Source organism: Geotrypetes seraphini, chromosome 10 (genome assembly GCF_902459505.1).
Source record: "Geotrypetes seraphini chromosome 10, aGeoSer1.1, whole genome shotgun sequence".
Classification (NCBI taxonomy): Eukaryota; Metazoa; Chordata; class Amphibia; order Gymnophiona; family Dermophiidae; genus Geotrypetes; species Geotrypetes seraphini.
The window spans coordinates 105,605,730-105,632,801 of record NC_047093.1 but is presented as its reverse complement, the minus strand read 5'-3'; the positions used below and the strand labels follow the sequence as shown (position 1 = coordinate 105,632,801).

Sequence of the window (27,072 nt, the reverse complement as noted above, 5' to 3'; positions counted from 1 at the left end):
TACAGGGATTCAAAGAAGGTCTGGACAGGTACCTGGAGGACAAAGGGATTGAGGGGTACAGATAGGAGTAGAGGTAGGAAATAGGGATAGGATTAGAGGCTGTTACAAAATTAGTCAGGGACACTGTTCAGGCAATTAGGCCTGAGGGGCCGTCGCTGGAGCGGACCGCTGGGCAAGATGGACCTCTGGTCTGACTCAGCGGAGGCAACTTCTTATGTTCTTATGTTCTTATCTTCATAAATGACCTGGAGGATGGAACACCTAGTGAGATCGTCAAGTTCGCAGATGACACAAAGCTATGCCGGGCAATCAAATCACAGAAGGACAATGAGGAACTCCAGAGCGACTAGAGCCGATTGGAGAATTGGGCAGATAAATGGCAGATGAAGTTTAATGTGGAAAAATGCAAAGTGATACACTTAGGCAGAAAAAATAAGGAACACAAGTATAGTATGTCAGGTGCAACTCTGGGAAAAACCGAACAGGAAAGGGACCTGGGCGTATTAATCGATAGGACCCTGAAGCCGTCGACGCAATGCGTGGCGGCAGCGGCAAAGAACACAAATAGAATGCTAGGCATGATAAAGAAGGGAATCGCGAGTAGATCGGAGAAAGTAATACTACCGCTTTATAGAGCGATGGTCAGACCACACTTGGAATATTGCGTCCAACATTGGTCTCCATACCTAAAGAAAGATTTAAAAATACTCGAGAGGGTGCAGAGACGAGCAATGAAGCTAATGAAGGGCATGGAGAAATTGGAATACGAGGAACGACCTAAGAGACTGGGATTGTTCTCCCTTGAGAAGAGAAGACTGCGAGGGGATAAGATCGAGACTTTCAAAATACTGAAAGGAATCGACCAAATAGAGCAGGATAAAAAATTATTTACAATGTCCAATGTGACCACAGACAAGAGGACATGGACTGAAGCTAAGGGGGGGACAAGTTCAGGACAAATATCAGGAAGTTCTGCTTCACGCAATGAGTGGTGGACACCTGGAATGCTTTTCCAGAAGAGGTAATTGTGGAATCCACCGTTCTAGGGTTTAAGGGTAAGTTAGATGTACATCTCCTTATGAGTGGCATAAGGTGACATAGGTAAGGGTAAGCTAGATGCACATCTCTTATGAGAAGCTTAGAGTGATATGGGGACTAAATCTATGCCAGGGTACACCTAGCGGGGCCTCCGCATGTGCGGATCGCCGGAATTGATGGACCTAGGATCTGTTCCGGAGAAGGCACTTCTTATGTTCTTATGTACTTATGTTCTTATATGAAGAAAAAGAGCCCAGCTGTATATTACAACGCCAACATTGATTCGAAGCCTGTGGATACATCTTATGAAGTCTCTCTGGAATATAATACCAGCGGGGAGTGGTGGCAGCACAAATATTCAGCAAGTGAATAAACGCTCGGCTACCCGGCGGGGCAGTTTATTTTGTTTTTGGGACTCGGCATGGCTGATGGTTCCATGCGCAAGACTGCGGACCCACCACAGCCTCAGAACTGCATTTTTCTGTCAGCTCAGGGTGACTGTGCACCCCAGGTGACAAGCGGCCTTCTCAGACTTTATGGCATATTTGCATAATGCATCTTTCAGCAGGCGTTCTTCCCATTCCGCCTCTTATCTGTCTCTAAGCAGCGTTGCTTCTATGGGCACGTAGTCTGCCGCTGTTCCAGTACTGCCTGATCCTGATCTAGGTGATCCTTCAGATGATGACCAGCTTGCTGGTCCTATATTCTCTAGTGCAGCGCTTCCAGGCATAGGAAATCGGGGACTGCATTCTGGCTCTTTGGAGTCCTCAGGAGCGGCTTTGCTGGATCTTATGTCTGCATTCTGCAGCAGTTGAGTTTGGTCACTTAGCCGGCTCTGTCCACTTTTCCTCCTGGCTTTGTAGAGTGTGTTCCCAGTCTTCCACCCTTCCTTTGTACCCTGATAAAAGCATTTTAATCTCAGAGCAGTATGTCTTTCTGGAAGGAGCTCTTAAGATAGCGTGGACATTGTCTCGCTTTTAGCTGCTGGCACAGCCTTGGGTAGATTTTTGAGTTGCACAGGTGTTTTCCATCACCTCTTTTCCCAGGTCAGGTGGTATGGTGCTTACAGGTAGATGGTGTCCTCTGGAGACTTTTGCTGCAGCTGCTTTAGGCATTAAGGCTGCTTTGGCAGCATCCTTTGTTGCTCACACCTGTCTGTCTCTACTGAGATGCTCTGGAGACTGAGGCTTTGGAGCTTCCTTCTCACCTTGTTTTAGCTTCTTATGGTACTGAATGCTCTGGATCTGCCACTGAGTTGCTCATTCCACTTACAATTCTCCTTTGGCTAACCTTTCCTTTATGGAGTGGTTTTGGTTTGGCAAGAGACTGGATGACCTCATGATTTCTGTTGTGGACCATTGCCCTATGTTCCAACTTGTTAGCAGACCCAGATTCTTTAGAGGTTCTGGTCACTCTTATTGTTCGTGGCTCTTGGCGATTCTGTCCATAAACAACTGCCATGTCTCCTGGATTTTCCCAGAGCACCCGGCAGCGGTACTCCAACTGATGGCGCTTCCAGGCTTCTGTCTCTGTTTCGTGCACAAAGGTGCAGTGATGCCAGGCTGAAGTATGCCCCTCTGTAGATAGGGGGGCAGATTCTCAGTTGCCTACTGGCCTGGGCTCACCTTTCATCCATCCTGTGGGTTATGGATGTTATTTGGTTAGACTTCACGTTGGACTAGCCTGGCTTCTGACAGATTGGTTTGTGGACTCTTCTGAAAGTCGACCTGCCACAGCACTCAAGGGGCAAGCCACTGTATAATGCTTGCTGGATATTCAAGCTATAGAGCTGGGGCTGCCCGATATCTTAGGCTCTGATGGCTACTCCTTATTCTTCTTTGTGCCTAACAAAAACCAATGAGGCTCCGAAGCGTAAGGGCCTATCCTGGATCTCTAGCACGTAAATGCAGCTCTCATGATTTAACGCTTTCGCCTGGAGACAGTGCAATCTGTCATTGCAGTAATGGCCCCAGGAGAGTCCCTCACCTATCTGGATTTCATGTAAACTTACGTGCACATGCCGATGTTTCCAGCGGTTGCATGTTAAAAAAGTCCAAATTAACAAACATTGCCAGTTCTCGGCTCTCCGTACCTTCTCCAAGGTGATGCTTGAGATGGCAACTTATTTACGGACCATGGGTCTGCCAGTTCACCCTTACTTGGACAATTGCCTGAGAAAAGCTTCCTTGTTAGCTGAGGGTTGTCATACAGTGGATCTGGTGATACCCGTTCTGGAGGACATAAGACATAAGAATAGCCTTACTGGGTCAGACTAATAGTTCATCAAGCTCAGTAGCCCATTCTCATGGTGGTCAATCCAGGACACTAGTATCTGACCAAAACCCAAAGAGTAGCAACATTCTATGCTACCGCTCTTACCACAACCTCTGGCAATGTGTTCCACAGCTGAGTGAAAAAAAATTTCCTCCTATTGGTTTTAAAAGTATTTCCCTGTAACTTCGAGTGTCCCCCTAGTCTTTGTAATTTTTGACAGAGTGAAACATCGATCCACTTGTATCCGTTCTACTGCACTCAGGATTTTGTAGACTTCAATCATATCTCCCCTCAGCCGTCTCTTTTCCAAGCTGAAGAGCCCTAACCTTTTTAGTCTTTCCTTATACAAGAGGAGTTCCATCCCCTTTATCATCTTTGTCACTCTTCTTTGAACCTTTTCTAGTGCCACTATATCTTTTTTGAGATAAGGAGACTAGAATTGAATGCAGTACTCCAGGTGAGGTCGCACAATAGAGCGATACAGAGGCATTATAACATTCTTAGTCTTGTTAACCATCCCTTTTTAAAATAATTCCTAGCATTTTGTTTGTGTTTTTGGCTGTCGCTGCACATTGGGTGGAAGGTTTCATTGTATTGTCTACAATGACACCCAGATCCCTTTCTTGGGCGCTAACCCCCAAGGTGGATCCTACCATCCAGTAACTGTGATTTCGGTTGAGATGCCAGCAATAGCTTTCCCCCTCAAGCTCAGAACCACAAGAGGCCTGCCATCTGAACTTTGAGAGACGCCACCACTAGATCTTTTTCTAGTCCGGCCTGCAGAAATGCTAGGTTCACAAGAGTTGGCATCTCAAAAGGTTCTATCTGATCTTTGGCATAAGTTACAAGTTATTCGCTATTGTGCGGATGACCCTGCCCACCATGGGGCAAGGAAAACCATATAGAAGCCTCTATTTGGCTAGGATTGAACCAATGCATTCAACCCTGTGCTTCTCGTTTTGTTTCTTTGGCTGTAGAAGTGATTCACCTTTGCGTTCTTGGCTGAATTTATCAAGGCCATGTCCAGTCTGGTTAGTAGGAGAACTATCATCTAGAATCTTGACATTTTAGTGAGTTGCTTGCAGATTTATATAGATAACAGTTTACAGGACTGACATGTATGGCTCTTGTTTATTATTTTATTTTATTCTATTTTACTTTACAGTGTGTCCTATTCTACATATATATATATATATTTATTTATTAAAAAATTTATATACCGCATACAACTATGCGGTTTCCATATCACATACATAAAATCTTGTTTCCCTCCGATTATTGCATATAACATAGACATGCCAAGACATTGTTAATTGCCCCTGTTATAATAGGGATAAAGTACAAATTCAATCAATTCAGAATTACAAACAAGCTTTAAATCATACATTGATGTCAGAAAAATTCTAGAAGGCGATTATCAACTGAAATATCTTAGCATAAGAAGGCATTGGCAAATAATTGAGTTTAGTGATTTTACTTTGTGACATATTTTACATTGTGTGATCTGGTGTGACACATTGTAAAGTATGTAGTAGATTTTTGGGGGTTTATTTTATTTTAAATTATCATTTTTATTAATTCCATAGCAACCACCAACTGTACAAAGTGAATGCTCAATCTACAGAAAAGTGTAATACCAAAATTCCACACAGATCAGAACTAAAAATTGAGGACAGCATGAAGTACAAACTGTGGAAAAACGGTGTTGTACAAATAAACTTTCCCTACTCCCTCCCACCCCTCCCCTCTCTGCGGAGACGGTTGGTACAATTTTTATACAAAACCTGTAAATATACTGTTAAGAGTTCAATAAACGGCTTCTGGCTGTAGGGGAGAGTATTCCAAAAGGGCTCCCAGACCTTGGTGAAATGGTGTCCCTCCTTAGAATCCAAATCAGCAATATTTCTCCATTTCATGGAGGCTTGTTGAATCATCAGAGATCGCCATTGTGGAATAGAAGGAGTCTGTGCAGAAAGCCAGCAGTGTAATATGCACTTCTTCCCCAGAAGAATAGACCTGTGCAAAAAGCTCTGCAAACCCTTCAGACGAGTGGAACCAGCGTTGAACTGCCAAATAACATCAAGGGGTCCGTTTTCCAGGATAAGGCCAGAATTTTGAAACCACCACATTGAGTTTCTTCCAAAAAGTCAAAATAACTGGACACGACCAGAACATATGTCCCAGAGAAGCAGGGCTCCGCGAACATTTCAGGCAGCAATCATTAGCACATAAATTAACTAAGAAAGCTCTTCTGGGCGATACATACAGCTGTGTAACAGAAATTTAAATTGCAACTCACAGAGTAATACATTTTTGAATACTGTTCGCCAGTTCTTGATACACTTGTGAAATAACTCCAAAATGAGGGTGAGCATAGCATCACTCTTCCATTTAATAACCCAGTTTTCACAGTTCAGCTCCGGAATCTTATCTAGCAAAAATTTATGATAGCATTTCATAGGGACCAACAACTGAGCATCCGGCCAATAAGTTTGTGTTAGTAACTCCTGCTGCTCTGCATTCTATGATGCTTTTGGCAGGGATGTGACATAATGGTGGAGTTGTAAATAGCTATAGATATCCCATTCTGGTATATCAAATTTTTGGCACAATGTAAGGAAAGTCTTCAATGTTCCCTGTGTAGACAGTACCTGGGATAAGTAGTAGATTTTCTTCTGCACCCAACAGTGAAAAATTGAGGCATCGAATCCCGGGCAGAAGTTGATATTACCACATAGGGCAGGGGTGTCCAATGTCGGTCCTCGAGGGCTGCAGTCCAGTCGGATTTTCAGGATTTCCCCAATGAATATACATGAGGTCTATTTGCATGCACTGCTTTCATTGTATGCTAATAGATCTCATGCATATTCATTGGGGAAATCCTGAAAACCCGACTAGATTGCGGCCCTCGAGGACCGACATTGGACACCCCTGACATAGGGGAAGCAATGAAGTCACTTTAGAAGAATAACCCATGAAGGCCCCCCCACTTTTTTTCTAGACAGTATACAGAGGGACATAAAACAATTCTAGGGGACCCAAGGGTACCATGGGTGGACGAGCAGCATGCAAAAAGGAACTGAAACATAGAGGTGTAGATAATTGTGTTTCAACTGCTGTGACAGAAAAGTGTGAAGGTTATGGAACCAATCCCCAGTATGACACATGCCACAAGCCCAGGAAAACCACTCTAGACTAAATAGACTTAAGCCACCCTTAGCCTTTGGAAACATTAATATGAATAAAAAAATGCAAGCTCTTTCCTTTCCACAAAAACTGAGACACCACTTTACCAATATATTGTGCGTGAGTGGGAGAAAGCAACAAGAGCAGCACTTGAAAAACATAAAGCCAATGTAGTACAATCAACATATTAAACAAAGCAATACAGCCCGAGAGTGATATAGGAAAAAACTGTCATGCTTGCAGTCAATTCTTCAATGCTCTCAATTGGAGTTCAATATTAGTAGTATACTGTACAGCATAGCAAGATCTTGCGGAAGCAATATTCCCAAGTATTTAATTTCTTTCTCTGCCCATGCTAGAGGGAAATCCCCCATCCAGGTGCGCCATACTCCTCCTATAGTGGAAGTGCCTGTGATATGTGCAAATTTAAAGTAAGGCCCGAATAACACCCATACTCTAAGAGAGCAGCAATAAGTGCAGTAATGAAATATGTGGTTGCACTAATGTAAAAAGCATGTCATCTGCATACGCCAACACTTTTAAATTCTGCGCACTCAATGATTACCCTTGAATATCCACATCCCTTTGAATGGTACACAAAAGAGGTTCCAGATAAAGTACAAACAAAAGGGGAGCTAGAGGCCACCCCTGACATGTCCCTCTGTTTTGATTGAAAATGCTGGAGTTCTCACTCCATTAACCATTACCTGTGCCAATAAGTGTATTACAGAAGCTAACCAGCCACTAATGCCCACAAAATTCAGGGTATGAAACAAAAAGTCCCAATTCACTTTATCGAATGCTTTCTCTGCATCTATATTTACTAACATACCTGGGATTCCATCCTGGTGTAAAAGTGACATTGCTAGTAAGACGCGGCAAACATTAAGCACTGAATGTCTGTTAGGTAAGAACCCCACCTGATGATCTCCTATTATGGAGGGCAAATGTGCAGCTAGTCTATTAGCCAATATTTTGGACAATATTTTGATATCTACATTTATCAGGTATATGGGCCTATAAGAGTCCAAGAAGACTCCTTCCTTTCCAGGTTTCGGAATCGGAGAGATATGAGCCGAGTTAGCATAATCTGGAAAAGCGCCCCCCTGTCCAACGCTGCATCATAGAAAGCTTTCAGAGGTGCAATCACAGAGAGGGATAACAGTTGATAAAATTTGGTACTGAACCCATCAGGACCAGGAGCCGTCCCTCTGTTCAAAAAAATGGATCATTGTTTGTATCTCCTTTGCATGTAGGGGAAAATTAAGTGCCACCACCGCTACATCTGAAAGATGTGGAAGTCCGGAGTCCTCCAGATAGTCTAATACAGGAGCCCAAAACGGCATCTGGCTTTGCATAGAAAGACTAGAAATAGTTATAAAAACCATCAGCTATAGCCGTCAGAGACGTGAGCAAATTACTACCCTTCCCCCCCAGGCATGAGATGTAGAATGATCCTTGCCAGTTCTTAGTAATTTGTGCAAGAAATTTACCTGGTTGGTCCCCGTATTTATATCGGAACTTGTGGTAAATGAGCATTTTCTTACTGCTTCTTTTACAAAGCCGCGCTAGCGGCTGCCGCATGGCAACGGCCCCGAAGCCCTTTAAATCACTATGGGTTTCGGGGCCATTAGCGCAGAGCAGCTGCTAGCACGGCTTTGTAAAAGAGGCCGATAGTCTGCTCATGAATAAGTGCATTTAATGCTTTTTGGGCCATTAACCAGAGTTCTTTATTCGAGGGCAATGGATGAAGAATATAACAGCGTTTAGCTGCTCTGCTTTTTTTTTTTTCTAACAGAATAATGCCCTATGCAATACGCTTATTTCTCGCTGCTACATATGCCATTATGTCACTCCAAATTACCACTTTAGCAGTGTTCCAATAGAGAAGGGGATCTGATTGATGTTGTTCATTAAATTTAGCAAAATCCTCCCATCTAGTCTGCAGATATTGTTTAAAATATTTATCCTCCCATAAATATACTGGAAACCGCCAAACAGTACTACCCAAGGACCAACCAGGCAACTCCATATCCACCCAAATGATATGAAATTTCCAAGGGTCCTATCTCTGCCCTCTGAACCCAGGTGAACGCAGATTGAGAAATTAAAATGTAATCTAATCTGGAAAGTGAGGTGTGTCTGGTGTTTCGTCTCCAGTAAAACAGACGAAGATCCTGTCTCAGCTGAAACACCACAAAGCTGATATAGCATGTTTGCAAGAGACAAAGTTAACTAAATTGGAACACCAGAAATTACGTAGGGGTTCGGTGGATAAGGTTTTTTATTCCTCTTCTGCCATAAAAAGAAAGCTGGAGTAGCAGTGCTGGTTTGAAAGAATTTATCAGTGGAAATAAAAATGCTCCATAGAGATGATCAGGGCAGATATATTCTTTTGCAGCTATCAGTTCAGGGAACGGTATTTAGGTTATTAGTCGTGTATGCGCCTAATATATACACTCTCACTTTTTTCATATCTCTTGCCCAGCTAGGCTTACAAGATACCTCTACTCCTCTTCTTTGAATCAGGTTTTGGACGCTCAGTTGGATTACTTACCTGCCGGACATCTTTCAGGCGACTCCCTTATTTGTGCACTGCTCTTACATTGGTGGGTCCATGGAGACTGCTCCATATCTCATAAGCTGATTACCGTATTTTCGCGGATATAACGCGCACCCGTGTAAAACGCGCACACGGGTATAGCGCGCAGAAATCACGATGACATGTACAAAAACTTTTGTATACCGCGCTCACGGGTATACCGCGCATGATGCCCGACGCTCCTTTCGCCCGCCCTGACTTTCCGTGCGCTGTCCCGACTCTCCGTTCACCCCCCCTGACTTCCGTGCACTGCCCTGACTTTCCGTGCGCTGTCCCGACTCTCCGTTCACCCCCCCTGACTTCCGTGCACTGCCCTGACTTTCCGTGCGCTGTCCCGACTCTCAGTTCACCCCCCCTGACATCCGTGCACTGCCCTGACTTTCCGTGCGCTGTCCCGACTCTCCGTTCACCCCCCCTGACTTTCCGTGCACTGTCCTCCCTTGAAGTCCTGTCCCCCCTTGAAGGTCTGTCCCCATCCTGAAAGCCTGATGCCCCCCCCCGACGTCCGATACATCCCCCCCCCCCGGCAGGACCACTCGCACCCTCACCCCGAAGGACCGCCGACTCCCCAACAATATCGGGCCAGGAGGAAGCCCAAACCCTCCTGGCCACGGCGACCCCCTAACCCCACCCCGCACTACATTACGGGCAGGAGGGATCCCAGGCCCTCCTGCCCTCGACGCAAACCCCCTCCCCCAACGACCGCCCCCCCCAAGAACCTCCGCCCGTCCCCCAGCCGACCCGCGACCCCCCTGGCCGACCCCCACGACACCCCCACCCGCCTTCCCCGTACCTTTGTGTAGTTGGGCCAGAAGGGAGCCCAAACCCTCCTGGCCACGGCGACCCCCTAACCCCACCCCGCACTACATTACGGGCAGGAGGGATCCCAGGCCCTCCTGCCCTCGACGCAAACCCCCCCTCCCCCCCACGACCACCCCCCCCCAATAACCTCCGACCGCCCCCCCAGCCGACCCGCGACCCCCCTGGCTGACCCCCCCACCCCCCCTCCCCCGTACCTTTGGTAGTTGGCCGGACAGACGGGAGCCAAACCCGCCTGTCCGGCAGGCAGCCAATGAAGGAATGAGGCCGGATTGGCCCATCCGTCCTAAAGCTCCGCCTACTGGTGGGGCCTAAGGCGCGTGGGCCAATCAGAATAGGCCCTGGAGCCTTAGGTCCCACCTGGGGGTGCGGCCTGAGACACATGGTCGGGTTGGGCCCATGTGCCTCAGGCCGCGCCCCCAGGTGGGACCTAAGGCTCCAGGGCCTATTCTGATTGGCCCACGCGCCTTAGGCCCCACCAGTAGGCGGAGCTTTAGGACGGATGGGCCAATCCGGCCTCATTCCTTCGTTGGCTGCCTGCCGGACAGGCGGGTTTGGCTCCCGTCTGTCCGGCCAACTACCAAAGGTACAGGGAAGGGGGGTGGGGGGGGTCGTGGGGGTCGGCCAGGGGGGTCGCGGGTCGGCTGGGGGGGCGGTCGGAGGTTCTTGGGGGGGGGCGGTCGTTGGGGGGGGGGGGGGGTTTTGCCTCGAGGGCAGGAGGGCCTGGGATCCCTCCTGCCCGTAATGTAGGGCGGGGTGGGGTTAGGGGGTCGCCGTGGCCAGGAGGGTTTGGGCTCCCTTCTTGCCCGATATTGTCGGGAAGTCGGCGGTCCTTCGGGGTGGGGGTGCGAGTGGTCCTGCCGGGGGGGGGATGTATCGGACGTCGGGGAGTCGGCCGGGCAAGAGGGCTTGGGCTCCCTCTTGCTCCGATCGTGGATGCGGGTGCGGGTGGGAGCGCGTGCGAGCGGTCGTTCGGGGTGGGGGTGCGAGCGGTCCTGCTGGGGGGTGAATCGGGCGTCGGGCGGGGTGGGAACTATGTTTAAAAACTTTTGTATACCGCGCTCAGGCATATAACGCGCGAGAGGTATGCGCGGTAGGTAAAAACGCGTATAACGCGCGCGTTATATCCGCGAAAATACGGTACACTCATAGATCATGAGTTCACACCTCACTTTCCAGATTAGATTACATTTTAATTTCTCTTCCCAACTACCCTCCTATCCAGTATCTCTATCCCCCCTCCACACCATCCTTTGTGTCCAACTTCTCTCCCTTTCTGTTCCTTCCCTCCCTAAATCCCATTGTCCACCATCTCTCTCCCTATCCTCTGTTTTTAGACCTATTATTTCTTCCCTCTCCCAGTCCAGCATATGCACGTCTCTTTGAACCTTCCCTCCCTCCCTCCATGTACTTCTACACCAGGATCCCCTCCACCTAAGGCCTGTCCCTCCTGAAGACCTGCCCTTCCTGCCCTTGAAGGCCTGCCTGTCCCCCCTTGAAGGCCTGCACCCCACCCTGAAGGCGTGCCCCCCCAAAGACCTGCACCCCCCGGAAAGCTTGCATGTTCCCCCCCGGCCTCCCGTGTATCCATTTACCTAATTTCAGCAGCGGAGCAGCCTGCAGAGAGGATCGTCGGTGCTTTAGCGATCCTTACAGGCTGCCATCGGACTCCGGAGCTGTTGATTCCTCTGCTGCGATCCTGCCTCTGATGTCAGAGTAGGGGCGGGACCGCGACAGAGGGAAGACAGCTCCGGAGGCCGATGGCAGCCTGCAAGGATCGCTAAAGCTCCAGTGATCCTCTCTGCAGGCTGCTCCGCTGCTGGAATTAGGTAAATGGATGCGTGGGAGGCTAGGGGGGAAGCTGGACACTGCAGCACTTCCTGACTGACCCTCCCCTCTCGCCCTCTAAAGCAGGAGCGGCAGTGGCCGGCCAGCAAGAGGCAGCGCTGTCGCTCCTGCTTTAGGGAGCGAAGGGGGTGGGTCAGTCACCGAATTGGGAGGACGATTTTTTTTTTTTTTATAGATTCGAATCGGGCAGCACTAGTGTCTACATTCAGAGTATCCTGAAAGGTTTGTGTGGCTTCTATAGAATCATATGTGACCCATTTCCCTGCAAAACACACTTTTAATACTGCATGGTACAGCAGCATAAACCAGATTTTTCTGTCCGCCAGCATGGAACCGATGGGATGGAACTTTCTATGGCGTTCTTGCAAGGAGGATAAGTAATCCTGAAATATCTTAATTGAATGTCCATCATAGGATAAAGTATCTTGTTTCTCTTTAAATCCTCTTAGAATATCCATTTTATGAAAATTATGAATTTTCACAATCATCACCCTGGCTTGCGTATGATCATCGTGGCACCAGCCCATGCAGTGCGCCTGTTCCACACAAAAGGTTCCCATTTTCGAAGAAAGTTGAAATTCCTTCCTTAGCCAGGTCTCCAATAATTGAGGCAGTTTACGTTCTGGCAATGATTCTGGGAAGCCCACGAAACGAAGATTACATATCCATGAGTGGTTCTCTAAATTGTCCAATTTTGCCATGTGATTGGCGAGTTGTTTTTGCATACGCTGAACTGCAGGACCCATGGCAATGTCAGCATCTTCCAAAGCAGACACTCATTTTTCCACCTTATTTATACGACTCGTGGTATCCTCTAGTAAGGTTTCCATGTGTGCAATTTGAGAAGAGAGTTGTTCCAGCCTATGATCCAAAGCTGTGTTTTCAGCCGAGGTAAATTGCTGCAATTACAACATTGTGAAAGTTGAGGTGTTTTCTAGGCCGCGTGTCATCATTTTCTCTTCAGGTATGCGATTCTTCTCCTTTTTTGATATTTTCACCGCCATACCCTGGAAATGCGGCTCAATATATTTGTCCATACAGTATCGAGAATCAATCTGGCTCAATATTGGTATGCTGACAAATGCTAGAAAAATGAAGAGGTTGACTCAGCGCAGGGACCCTAGAGCCGAGCATCTGCTCAGATCAAGGCATCACTTGCTCTCTCATGGTAGATTTTTAAAAAAAAATTCATTAATGTAATCAGTTCAATAGAGTATGGTTGAATGCCTTAGATATATTACATTTTGATGTAATAATTATTTATAATGCATTATAGTTGGTGTCCACCATCTTATATTTATTTTATGAATTTTTGATGTATTTTTATGGTTTTGGTTTTAATGATTGCAGATTTTTTGGTATAATTAGCAATTGTATGCTCTTTCTTTATTCTTTTTAAGATGCATATTGTGTTATGATTTGTATTTATGTGCAATTTCATTTGTCTTAGGGTTTATTTTTTACATTTTGTACCCTTGTTAACATTTTATATATTTTTAATAATATATGTGTATCAACTATTTGTAGACTCCTGAGGCAGGCCAATTTGGTTAAAATGTGTGTGTCAAGTCATTGAGTTAATAAAGTGCATCAGTCTATGGACATCTCTGCTGTTTTCCTGTGTGATAATCAACTTGTGGGGGTGGTTCTTCTGTTTCACGGCTCCACTTTCCATACTTTCACAAAGTTTTACAGAATGGACATGAAGGTGCAAATGGATGCCACTTTTAGGTCCTTAATGCTAGCAGCAGAATCATCTGACCTGCCCTAGACTCAGGGGACAGCTTTGGTACTCATGTCCTTTTGCAATGGAAGGGAAGATTAGGTTTTTACCTCAATAATCTTCTTTCCAGTATAAAGGAACATGAGTCTTGACATCTGCCCTGCCAGATATCAATTTAGCCTGCCTGCTTCTTGTCTCAAACATGTATGTGTGTCTCCAAATGCTTGCTTGGAGCAGCCAAGAGAGTATGTAGATTGATTTTCAACTGTCCAGCAAGTACAGTAAGTGATGCAATAACTTGCTATGTCAAAGTTTGAGGGAGAATCTGTAATAACTGTATAAATATGAGTGTTGATTATACTTAGATAGTTGGCTTGTTTGGGTCCACTTGCTTTTGTTAAGTTTCATGGGGTTTAATTAAGTGTCTTCATTGCAGAGCAGAAAACATTTGACTTGGTCGGTGAGTTTCACGTGCCCTTCTTGTTGTTCTTCCTCTTTTAGGGATGATCAACTACTTTGGTACAAACTGAGGAGATGGGGGACTGCCCACTACCACAAGGAGACGGAGCTGAAAAACTGTAGATGATTCCTTCTGCAAAGACTTGTGCATAGAGGTGAATAATCCACTGGTCAAGACTCATGTTTCTTTATACTGGAAAAAATATTATTGAGGTAAGAACCTAATCTTCCCTTACTGTACTTCTTGTTCTTGCATGACATTCTTTTGCTCCTATGTGAAAATCTTGCAAGCAGCATCAGAACCTAGGTGGGCTGCAGGGTGTAATGCTAAGTTTGTCCAGGGATGAATTTTAGTTTATAGGACAGATACAGACTGAACATATTTTCTGTGGTTTTCTTCTTTGCAGGTTTTGTTTGCAACTGCAGTACCATTGGAAGTTGGAATGCAAATCGATGCAACAGAACAACTGGAAGATGTGAATGCACCCAAGGTTACATAGGTGTGTACTGTGAAAACTGTGATGAAGGATTTTATCAAAACTCAACCAGTAGTTTCTGCTTTCCTTGTAACTGTAGTACTACAGGAGCTACAACCAGCTCTTGTGAGAGGTAAGTGGCTTTTAACTTTAAATATGTGTTTAAATTTTTTTTGTTTATTGTTCATCGTGGTAGTTTTGTCATTTTCTATAGTTTTTATTGTATATACCATATTTGCCAGTGTATAGGATGCAGCAGCGAATAAGACGCACCCCCTTTTTTATACACATTTTTAAGAAAAATATAATTTTTTACATTTTTTCATGTAATTAGGGAACACTGTACCTTTTAATCTTCATCCTCAAAACTCAGAAATTCATCTCCAGAGCTAAATGAAGAATCACTTGAAGCCTCTTCTTCAGAAACTGAGTCTTCGTATAACAAATCATCCTCTGTGCCATCAAGTGAGTTACTAAGTCCACATTTCTTAAATGACTTTACAACTGTCTCATGTTTCACAGCATTTCATGAAATTTTGACCCAAGTTTTGACAAATCTGTGAAATGCTAGGCATCTTCCTTCTTCCTGATGGTCTCACTTCAAAATCCATAGACTGCATCCAACTGTTCCATTTCTCCTTCATGAATCCTTTAAATGGTTTATTAATACAGACATCTAAAGGTTGAAGCTGGCTCATTAGGCCCCTGGAATTACAGCTATTTGAGTGTTCAGTTGTTTGATTTTATATTTCACAGCTTCTGTTCTGTGACTCTGAAACTGATCCCATACTAGCAAGGCATGTTTCTTTAACATTCCACCAGGACGCCTAGACCACACATTGCCTATCCACAAATTCATCCCCCCTTCATCCATCCAGCCCTTAGGATAAACATGCACAAACGCACCTTTAGGCAGTTTTTCCTTGGGCATGGCTTTCCTTTTGAAAATCAAAAGAGACGGCAGTTTTGTTCCATCGGCACAGCAAGACAACACGACTGTGTAATGCTTTTACTTATGTCCACAAGTTTTAACAATAACATTTTTTGCACCTTTGGAATCTACTGTTTTGTTTGAGGGTACATCGAATATCAGTGGGACCTCATCCACGTGTCCTATTTGTGAAAGTTCAAAATTTTCTTTTATTGCTTGCATTAATGACAAATTTATGAAACTTGATAATCTTGTCTTCATATTCTGTTGGTATTTTTTGTGCTATTTTTGTTTTAGTCCGCATATATAGGTCATTTCTCTTCATGAATCTAGAACACCATGACGTTGATCCTGTAAAATCAGCGATGCCTCTTTTAGTAGCTATCAGTCTTGCTTATTGAATAGTCATTTTTGTGGAAACTGAAAATCCCAAGCATCTATAGTCTAATATCCAAGATTTTAATTCTTTTAATTCCGGCCATTTTGCAATTCCATGTCGCAGATTGTGTTTACTATGCATAGCTTTTCGTAGGTCCTCTTCCTGTCTTCTCCAAGTTCTTATCATGTTTTCAGTTGGTGGTGATCCAAAATTCCTTTTTGTTGCCCTGCTTCCGTATTCTTTAGCATACTCAATCACTCGTAGCTTGAATGCAATATCATAGCAGAATCTGCGTTGTTTATGAGCCATGTTTTACCAAGAAATCTCAATATAAAATATCACAGAACACCAATAATGTTCTGGACAAATCTACCAAGTTCAAAATACTGTACTATACTATAGAACAGTGTGTACTTGTGACGTGTGTAGAGTGCATACCTGTGAGACCCTGAGGCATCTGAGAGAGAGCAGAAACAACGTGATGGTGTATTAATATAAACCAAAAGTTTTAGACTGACTGAAATATCAACTCAAGAGAGAAGTGGAGAAGTTTTTAAACTAGGAAAAAGGGAAAAGCTGACAGTCGACCGAGAGAGAGAGTCGATGGTTTGGGAACCGGTATACCCAGAGGATACCGTGCAAGAAGATAGAGGGGAAGACTCACCGGATCACAGGCAAGATAGATCGAAAAGGACACAAGAGGGAAGGAAATGCAACAAAGGAACAGACCTCAAACTCAAGTGTATGTACACGAACGCAAGGAGCCTTAGGAATAAGATGGATGAATTAGAAGCCATGGCGCAAAAAGATAACGTTGACATCATTGGCATCACGGAAACATGGTGGACTAAGGAAAATGTCTGGGACACTGTGTTACCAGGATACAAACTATACCGTAGAGACAGAGTGATTTAAAAAGGTGGGGGCATGGCCATATACATCAAAGAGGGAATTGAATCTACTGGAGAGAACACGCCCCAACTGACGGATAAGTTAGAGTCTCTATGGGTCAAAATTCCGGGAACAAATGACCTGGAAACGAAGGTAGGCATCTAGTACCGACCCCCAGGGCAGTCCAAAGAAATTGACGGAGCAATGACGGACGATATTAAACGCAACTGCAAGGGAGGCAACACAGTTATCATGGGTGACTTCAACTATCCGGGAATAAACTGGAACCTAGGCACCTCCAGCTGCGTTAGGGAGACCAAATTCTTGGATGCTGAAGGCGATTGCTTCGTGGAACAACATGTCAAGGAAAATACAAGGGGAAATGCAATTCTGGACTTAATTCTAAATGGCCTGCGAGGACCGGCGCAAGATGTAGAAGTAGAAGGGACGCTGTGAAACAGCGATCACAATATGATCCACTTCAATCTGGACGCATGGGAGAAACATCGGTCCAAAACGACAGCCATGGCATTGAACTTCCGAAAACGGAATTACGAAGGGATGAGACTCATGGTAGGGAAGAAGATTAAGAAGAGGATAAGCACTGTAAAAATGCTAGAGCAAGCTTGGTCCCTTTTCAAGGACACGGTCACCGAGGCGCAAAATCTATATATACCGCGTATCAAAAAGGGATCCAACAGTACAAAGAGCAAAGAACCGGCGTGGCTCATTGTAGAGGTGAAGGAAGCGATCATAAGAACATAAGAACATAAGAAATGCCTCCGCTGGGTCAGACCTGAGGTCCATCACGCCCAGCAGTCCGCTCACGCGGTGGCCCACCAGGTCCAGGACCTGTGCAGTAATCCTCTATCTATACCCCTCTATCCCCTTTTCCAGCAGGAAATTGTCCAATCCTTTCTTAAACCCCAGTACCGTACGCTGCCCTATAACGTCCTCTGGAAGCGCATTCCAGGTGTCCACCACACGTTGGGTAAAGAAGAACTTCCTAGCATTCGTTTTGAATCTGTCCCCTTTCAACTTTTCCGAATGCCCTCTTATTTTTTTATTTTCTGAAAGTTTGAAGAATCTGTCCCTCTCTACTCTCTCTATGCCCTTCATGATCTTGTAAGTCTCTATCATATCCCCTCTAAGTCTTCTCTTCTCCAGGGAAAAGAGACCCAGTTTCTCCAATCTCTCAGCGTATAAAGGCTTTCCATCCCCTTAATCAGTCGTGTCGCTCTCCTCTGAACTCTCTCGAGTAACGCCATATCCTTCTTAAGGTATGGTGACCAATACTGGACGCAGTACTCAAGATGCGGACGCACCATTGCCCGGTACAGCGGCAGGATAACTTCTTTCATTCTTGTTGTAATACCCTTCTTGATTATACCTAGCATTCTATTCGCTCTCTTAGCGGCCGCTGCGCACTGTGCCGTCGGCTTCATTGTCATGTCCACCATTACCCCCAAGTCCCTTTCTTGGGTACTCTCATTCAATAACATCCCTCCCATCGTATAGCTGTACCTCGGGTTTCTGATTCCCACATGCAATACTTTACACTTCTCAACATTGAACTTCATCTGCCATCTCTCTGCCCATTCCCCTAATTTGTCCAAGTCCCTTTGCAATTTTTCGCAGTCCTCCTTTGTCCGAGCTCCACTAAATAGTTTGGTGTCGTCCACAAATTTTATTATCTCACTCTTCGTTCCTGTTTCTAGATCATTTATGAATATATTAAACAGCAGCGGCCCGAGCACCGAGCCCTGCGGAACACCACTCGTGACCTTCCTCCAGTCTGAGTAGTGGCCCTTCACCCCTACCCTCTGTTTCCTACCCGCTAACCAGTTTCTAATCCATCTATGCACGTCTCCGTCCTCCCCATGGTTCTTCAGTTTCCGGAGTAGACGTTCATGAGGCACCTTGTCAAAGGCTTTCTGGAAATCTAGGTATATGATGTCTATGGGGTCTCCTCTGTCCATCTGTTTGTTAATTCCCTCGAAAAAGTGCAATAAGTTGGTCAGGCACGATCTCCCCCTGCAGAAACCATGTTGGCTGGTTATCAGAAGTTCGTGTTTTTCAAAATGTTCATCGATTTTTTTTCTTTTATCAGTGCTTCTGCCATTTTCCCCGGAACAGAGGTCAGACTCACCGGTCTGTAGTTTCCCGGGTCACCTCTTGATCCCTTTTTAAAGATGGGCGTAACGTTGGCTATCTTCCAATCCTCCGGGATCACACCTGTTTTCAGAGATAGGTTGCAAATTTGCTGTAGTAGTTCCGCTATTTCCTCCTTTAGTTCCTTCAGCACCCTTGGATGGATTCCATCCGGACCCGGGGATTTGTCAGTTTTTAGTTTTTCTATCTGTCTGTGCACATCATCAAGGCTCACTTCTATGGATGTTAACTTTTGTGCTTGATTGCCATTGAAGATTTGTTCAGGTTCCGGTATATTGGTTGTGTCTTCGCTTGTAAATACACACGAAAAGAACATGTTAAGTCTTTCTGCGACCTCTTTCTCTTCCTTCACCGCTCCCTTCCTGTCTCAGTCATCCAGTGGTCCCACCTACTCCCTAGCCGGCTGTTTCCCTTTAACATATCTAAAGAACGGTTTGAAATTTCGTGCTTCCCTGGCTAGTCTCTCTTCATACTCTCTTTTGGCTTTTCGAACCACACGATGACATTCTTTTTGATACTTCCTGTGCTCTTTCCAGTTTCCCTCAGTTTTGTCCCTTTTCCATTTTCTGAATGAATTTTTCTTATTGCCTATCGCTTCCTTCACTATTTTAGTTATCCACGCCGGGTCTTTTATTCGACTCTTGTTGCACCCTTTTCTGAATCTGGGGATATACAGATTTTGCGCCTCGCTCACAGTGTCCTTGAAAAAGGACCAGGCATTTAAATCTTTGTTTATGGAATGGAAAAGGTCAAAAACGGACAAAAACTGGAACAAACACAAACGATATCAACGCAGGTGCCATAGGGCGGTAAAAGGGGCCAAAAGAGACTTCGAGGAAAAAATAGCCAAGGAGGCATAAAACTTCAAGCCGTTCTTTCAATATATCAAGGGGAAACGACCCGCGAAGAAAGCGGTGGGACCGTTGGATGACCATGGAATAAAGGGAGTGCTAAAAGAGGACAAAGCAGTCGCCTACAAACTGAACATATTTTTGTGTCTATATTTACCGAAGAAGATTTACACAGTATACCGGAACCCATCAGGCTATATGCTGGAAATGAAGACAGAAAGCTGACAGGATTGATGGTCAGTCTAGAGGAGGTTTGTAGGCAGATTGATAGGTTTAAGAGTGATAAATCCCCAGGACCGGATGGCATCTATCTGAGGGTCATCAAGGAACTGAAAAAGACCATAGCTGAACTGCTTCAACTAATTGCCAATCTGTCAATCAAATCGGGAAAGATTCTGGAAGACTGGAAGGTGGCGAATGTTACGCCTATCTTCAAGAAAGGTTCGAGGGGAGATCCAGGAAACTACAGACCGGTGAGTCTGACCTCGGTATCGGGTAAGATGGTAGAGGCGCTGATAAAGGTTCTGCATAATTGATCACGTTGATGGACATGGGCTGATGAAGACCAGTCAGCACAGTTTTAGGAAAGGCAGATCATGTTTGACGAACTTGCTGCACTTCTTTGAAGGAGTAAACAGGCAGATAGACAAAGGCGACACGGTCGACATTGTATATCTAGATTTTCAGAAGGCATTTGACAAGGTTCCACATGAACGACTACTTCGGAATATTGCGAGCCATGGAATTGAGGGTAAAATACTCACATGGATTAAAAACTGGCTGGAGCATAGGAAACAGAGAATGGGGGTAAATACTCGGACTGGAAGCGCATCACCAGTGGGGTGCTGCAGGGCTCGGTGCTTGGACCCGTGCTCTTCAACATCTTTATAAACGATCTGGACATTGTTACAACGAGTGAGGTGATTAAATTTGCGGACGATACGAAGTTATTCAGAGTAGTGAAGACGTAGGAGGATTGCAATGATTTGCAACATGACATAATCAGGCTCGAAGAATGGGCATCGACATAGCAGATGAGGTTCAACATGGATAAGTGTAAAGTGATGCATGTAGGTAACAAAAATCTCATGCACAAATACAAGATGTCTGGGGTGGTACTTGGAGAGACCTCCCAGGAACGAGACTTGAGAGTTCTGATCGACAAGTCGATGAAGCCGTCCATGCAATGTGTGGTGGCGGCAAAAAGGGCGAACAGAATGCTAGGAATGATAAAGAAGGGGATCACGAACAGATCGGAAAAGGTTATGACGTTGTACCGGACTATGGTGCGCCCTCACCTGGAGTACTGCCTCCAGCGACTTGTCGCCGTACATGAAGAAGAACATGGTACTACTCGAAAGGGTCCAGAGAAGAGCGACTAAGATGGTTAAGGGACTGGAGGAGTTGTCGTACAGTGAAAGATTAGAGAAACTGGGCCTCTTCTCCCTCGAACAGAGGAGATTGAGAGGGAATATGATCGAAACATTTAAGGTACTGAAGGGAATAGATTTGGTAGATAAGGACAGGTTGTTCACCCTCTCCAAAGTAGGGAGAACAAGAGGGCACTCTCTAAAATTGAAAGGGGATAGATTCTGTACGAACATAAGAAAGTTCTTTTTCATCCAGAGAGTGGTAGAAAACTGGAACGCTCTTACAGTTTTCTACCACTCTCTGGATGAAAAAGAACGTTCTTATGTTCGTACAGAATCTATCCCCTTTCAATTTTAGAGAGTGCCCTCTCGTTCTCCCTACCTTGGAGAGGGTGAACAACCTGTCCTTATCTACCAAATCTATTCCCTTCAGTACCTTAAATGTTTCGATCATGTTCCCTCTCAAGCTCCTCTGTTCGAGGGAGAAGAGGCCCAGTTTCTCTAATCTTTCACTATACGACAACTCCTCCAGTCCCTTAACCATCTTAGTCGCTCTTCTGTGGACCCTTTCGAGTAGTACCATGTCCTTCTTCATGTACGGAGTCTGTCATAGGGGAGAACACCCTCCAGGGATTCAAGACAAAGTTAGACAAGTTCTGCTGAACCAGAATGTACGCAGGTGGGGCTAGTCTCGGTTAGGGCGTTTGTCTTTGACCAGAGGGCCGCTGCGTGAGCGGACTGCTGGGCACAATGGACCACCGGTCTGACCCAGCAGCGGCAATTCTTATGTTCTTATTACCAGCGCATAAGACGCACCCTCATTCTCCAAGCGTTTTAGGGAGAGAAAAATAACTAAATGAGAAGGTTCTACAAAAACATATTTTAAAGAGCGGTATCTAATAATACACTTGCAGGGGTAACACAAAAAGAAAACATCCCCTAATTGAGTTACCCCTGGAGAATGAAGGTGTAACAGCTCCTGTATAATCGAATAGCTCTTTGTTTCAGCAGCAGATATACATATCTTCATTATTTTATTATGACTTAGTAATTACTCTTTATCCCAGGACAAGCAGGCAGCATATTCTCACATGTGGGTGACGTCATCTACGGAGCCCCAGCGCGGACAGCTTTTTAAGCAAACTTGATTGAAGTTTCAAGTTTGCTACACTGCACCACGCATGTGCATGCCTTCTTGCCCACTAGAGGGCGCATCCCACCTCGTGGTCCTCAGTTCAGTTTTTTCCGCGGAGCCAGAAGCCCTGTGGAAATTGAGCTCCTATTTTTCAGCCTTCTGACACCGCGTCTGGGTTGTTTAGCTCGGTCGCTGTGCTTTATTTATTGTTTTTTCTTCATAGTCTGTCGTTTTTCGTCGAAAAAAAAACAACAAGGTTTGTTTCCTCCGTTCGGCTCCGGGGGCTCCCGGGAGCCCCGGCTGCGGGACTTCGTTCGTTCCCGGCCCCTTTCTTTTTCATGTCCCGTCCCTCGACGGGCTTTAAGAAATGCACCCGGTGTGAGCGGTTACTATCCATCACTGACCCCCACCGGTGGTGCTTGCTCTGCCTGGGACCCGAGCATCCGACTAATTCCTGCGATCGGTGTTCCACTCTTCAGGCTAGAGCGCTCCGTTGATGCCGCGCCAGGATGGCGGAGCTTTTTACAGTTGACTCCGCGCCCAGGAAGGCCTCGACGTCGGCCTCGGCTTCGGCCCCGGCCTTGACCTCGGCCTCGGCGCCTTCGGCGTCGCCGCGTGCCTCGACCTCGACTTCGAAGCCGACGCCTGCGACCAAACCTGCCTCGGGTAAGTTCTCTTTTCCATCCCCGACTCCAGGGTCGTCGAAGAAGCCATCCTCGAGTTCCTCTGCGGCGGGTGGGTCGTCCTCGGCCCCGCCCAGGACTCCGGCCACTAATGCCCCGAGGGAATACTCGAGACCGAGGTCGCCCTCCAGGGAGCATCCCCCGGCCTCGGACCTGCCTACCATGGTTGGGATCCCGGCGTTCCAGGACCTGCTCCGAGCATTGATTTCCTCGGAGCTGTCTGGCGCCCTTGAACAACTGCAGCGGGCTGTGACCTTGACTGCTTTGGTCTCGGGGGCACCGACCTCAGCGACCTCGGTCTCAACTCCCTCGGTCGCGGCTACCGGGGCACCGCCGACCTCGGCCTCGACCTTGCCCTCGACCTCGGGGGCCCCGCCTGAGAGCAGCGTTCGGCCCCGGGACAAGGTAATGTAATGTAATGTAATTTATTTCTTATATACCGCTACATCCGTTAGGTTCTAAGTGGTTTACAGAAAATATACATTAAGATTAGAAATAAGAAAGGTACTTGAAAAATTCCCTTACTGTCCCGAAGGCTCACAATCTAACTAAAGTACCTGGAGGGTAATAGAGAAGTGAAAAGTAGAGTTAGAGGAAAAATAAAAATAAAATAAACATTTTAATAAGACAGTATTGATCTAAATACTTTGGAAGGTAGAAGAGAGGAGAGAGAAGGAATAGAAGCAGAAGGGGGAGCCGTTGAACAGTAGAATTCTGGAGAAATTTAAATGATAGAAATAGAACAAAACAAAGACAAAAGGCAAAACAATAGATAAGATTAAAGATAAATCATAAGCTGGAAAGAAAAATAAAATAAAACTTTGTCTTCAATCCACGGTTTCAGCGTCAGTGATGAAGTGGAGCAAGTAAGTTTAGGAGGAGCGATTGACGTTTCCAGAAAGGTGCGCAGAGTGAGACGGATTTCCTCCTCCTCCTCCTCGAGGTCCTCCCGGGGTTCCTCGCCCTCGGGCCGGCCTCGGGCGAGGCGTCCGCGAGGCTCTCCTCGGCGACGTGGTCGCTCCTCGCCGCTCGGGGGCGAGGCCTTGCGGGTTTCGGAGCTTCGTCTCGACAACCCGAGGCTTCTCCGTTCCCCTGCGAGAGGGGGTTCTCGTGACTCCTCGCCGAGGAAAAGGGGGCGTACCTCGGTCCCTCGGACGCCTGGGACGTCTCCCAGGGGCTCTTTGAGGCGGAGACGTTCCCTGACCCCCTCGAGACCATTAGATCTGGCCTCATGGGGCTCGGGTTCCGGTAGGGAGCCCCGTTATTCTCATGAGCCCTCCCCCTTTTGTTCGGCGGAGAGGTTGAGAACTCCCTCCCCGCCGGCCAGGCAGTCCTCCTTCTCTGGCTTCGTGCAGGACATGGCGCGTGCCTTGGGCCTGGACCTCATGGCTGGGTCGCAATATACTAAGGAGTTCCTCGAGGAGCAGGACCTTCCTGCTCCTCCAAGGGAATCCCCTCGGCTACCCCTGAACAAGGTCCTTCATCAGACCTTGCTTAAGAACCTGACTTCACCTCTTACAGTCGCAGCGGTGCCGTCTAAGATGGAGTCCAAGAACAGGACGATACCACCCAAGGGGTTTGAGAAGGCTCAACTCTCCCACCAGTCTTTACTGGTCGAGTCTGCGCTCAAAAAGACGCAACCCTCCCGGGTTTCTGCGGCGGTTCCGCCCGGCAGGGAGGGTCGGACCCTTGACAAGTTTGGTCGTCGCCTCTATGCCAATTCCTTCATGGCAACCAGGGCGTTAAATTATGCCTTTACCTTTTCCTCCTATCTACGTGGCATGGTAAAGGATCTGCCCCAATATCGTGAGGCCTTGCCGGACTCCCGCAAGGAAGGGTTCGACAGGTTTGTGTCCAAACTGTCTCAATTGCGGTTGTACCTTTTCCATGCGGTGTACGATACGTTTGAGCTGGTATCGAGGGTGTCGGCCTTTGGGGTAGCTATGCGCCGGTTGGCGTGGCTACGCACCCTCGATATGGACCCAAACCTGCAGGAACGCCTTGCGGACTTGCCTTGCGTGGGGTCCGAATTATTCGATGAATCCCTGGAGGCGGCGACCAAACGGCTCTCCGAACAGGAGCGCTCGTTAGCCTCCTTGGTCCGTCCGAAACCTCGAGCCACGCCGCAGAAACCCTTCCGGCCTCCCCCGAGGAGGTACCCTCAAAAGTCGACCCCGGCTTTCTCAAGGCCACCACCTCGGCGCCCCCCTCGACAGGGCAGAGGGGGACAAACCAAAACTCCAGCGCAGGGTCCTGCCAAGCCGGCGCCGTCCTTTTGACGGGATAGGCGGATGGGGCCGGCCCCCCTCCGCCATCGCGCCGGACTCCCTTCCCATAGGGGGTCGACTCCGGTCCTTTTACGCGGCCTGGACCGAGATAACATCCGACGCTTGGGTGCTCTGGACCGTCTCCGAGGGCTACTCTCTCAACTTTTGCTCTGCGCCGCCGGAACATTCACCGGGGGCTTGCCCATACAACCGGACCCAGCTCCCCGTCCTCATGGCCGAGGCCAGGGCCTTGTTGAGGCTTCGGGCGGTGGAACCTGTTCCCTCCGACCAGCGGGGGCGGGGGTTTTACTCCCGTTACTTTTTGGTCCCAAAGAAGACCGGGGACTTACGCCCCATTCTAGACCTCAGGAAGCTCAACAAGTTCCTGGTCCGGGAGAAGTTCCGGATGTTGTCACTTCCGGTATTATATCCTCTCTTGGAGGAAGGGGACTGGATGTGCTCCCTAGACCTGAAGGAAGCGTACACCCATGTTCTGGTGCATCCCGCTTTCCACAAATTCTTACGGTTCCAGGTGGGCGAGCTGCACCTGCAGTACAGAGTCCTCCCCTTCAGCCTGGCCTCGTCCCCTCGAGTCTTCACGAAGTGTATGGTGGTAGTCGCTGCAGCCCTGAGGTCTCGGGGGCTTCAGGTCTTCCCTTACCTGGACGATTGGCTGATCAAGGCCCCGACCAGGGAAGGGGTTATCTCAGCGACCCTACAGTCTATCGCCTTCCTTCAACGACTACGGTTCGAAGTGAACTTTCCCAAGTCCCAATTATGCCCGACCCAATCACTTCAGTTTATAGGCGCAGTGCTGGACACTGTTCGCCTCCGTTCATTCCTTCCTCCTCCGCGGTTGGAGGCTTTGGTTCGGTTGGGTCGGCTAATCCTTCAGCTGCCACTGGTGTCGGCCCAGCGCATGATGATGCTTCTGGGCCACATGGCCTCGACGGTCCACGTCACGCCGTTCGCCAGGCTGCACATGAGAATTCCTCAGTGGACTCTGGCCTCTCAGTGGCGCCAGGAGTGCGATCCGGTCTCTTCTCGCATAACGGTGACTCCTTCTTTGAGACGCTCGCTCCGTTGGTGGACCGACTCTTCGAATCTTTCCGGGGGTTTGCTCTTTCTCGTTCCTCCGCCTCGCAAGGTTCTGACCACGGACTCCTCGGAGTACGCGTGGGGGGCCCATCTCGATGGTCTGCGGACCCAAGGCCTGTGGTCGGTGGAGGACCGACGCTGTCACATCAATGTGTTGGAGCTTCGCGCCATCTTTCTGGCGGCTCGTGCTTTCTGCCACCTGCTCCGCGACCAGGTAGTACTCGTGCGAACAGACAACCAGGTGGCCATGTATTATGTGAACAAGCAAGGTGGGACAGGCTCTTGGCCCCTTTGCCGGGAAGCTCTGCGCCTTTGGGAATGGGCGATCTCCCAGAACATCTTCCTACAGGCGGTCTATATACAGGGGGAACAGAACTGCTTGGCAGACAAACTCAGTCGGCTTCTTCAGCCGCACGAGTGGTCACTCAACTCCAGAGTCCTGCGCGAGGTCTTCGACCGCTGGGGGACTCCGCAAGTGGACCTGTTTGCCTCCCCGGACACTCGCAAACTACCCCTGTATTGTTCTCGGATGTACTCCCCGGACCGTCTGGAAGCGGATGCCTTCCTTCTCGACTGGGGAGGGAGGTTCCTTTATGCGTTTCCTCCTTTTCCCCTGATCTTGAGGACGTTGGTTCGTCTCAAATCGTCCAGAGCCACTATGATTCTCATTGCGCCTCGGTGGCCTCGTCAACACTGGTTCTCCCTGCTTCTTCAACTCAGTGTCAGGGAGCCTCTGCTTCTGCCTGTGTTTCCCTCTCTGCTATCTCAGAGTCGGGGTTCGTTGTTACATCCCAATCTTCAGTCGTTACACCTGACCGCTTGGTTCCTTTCCCCTTGACTTCGGTCCAGGTTTCACGGTCGGTGCGGGAA

The 27,072-nt window shown here is 47.4% G+C and overlaps 1 protein-coding gene across 1 annotated transcript in view; it reads left to right on the top strand.

Moving 5' to 3' along the window:
- The window catches only part of MEGF9 (multiple EGF like domains 9), a 109,672-nt gene that overhangs the window by 11,623 nt on the left and 70,977 nt on the right, over positions 1–27,072 (top strand). The window contains exon 2 of the mRNA XM_033961584.1: positions 14,357–14,558. Within this exon, the coding sequence (XP_033817475.1) occupies positions 14,357–14,558 (202 nt within the window). The remainder of the gene's footprint in view (positions 1–14,356; positions 14,559–27,072) is intronic.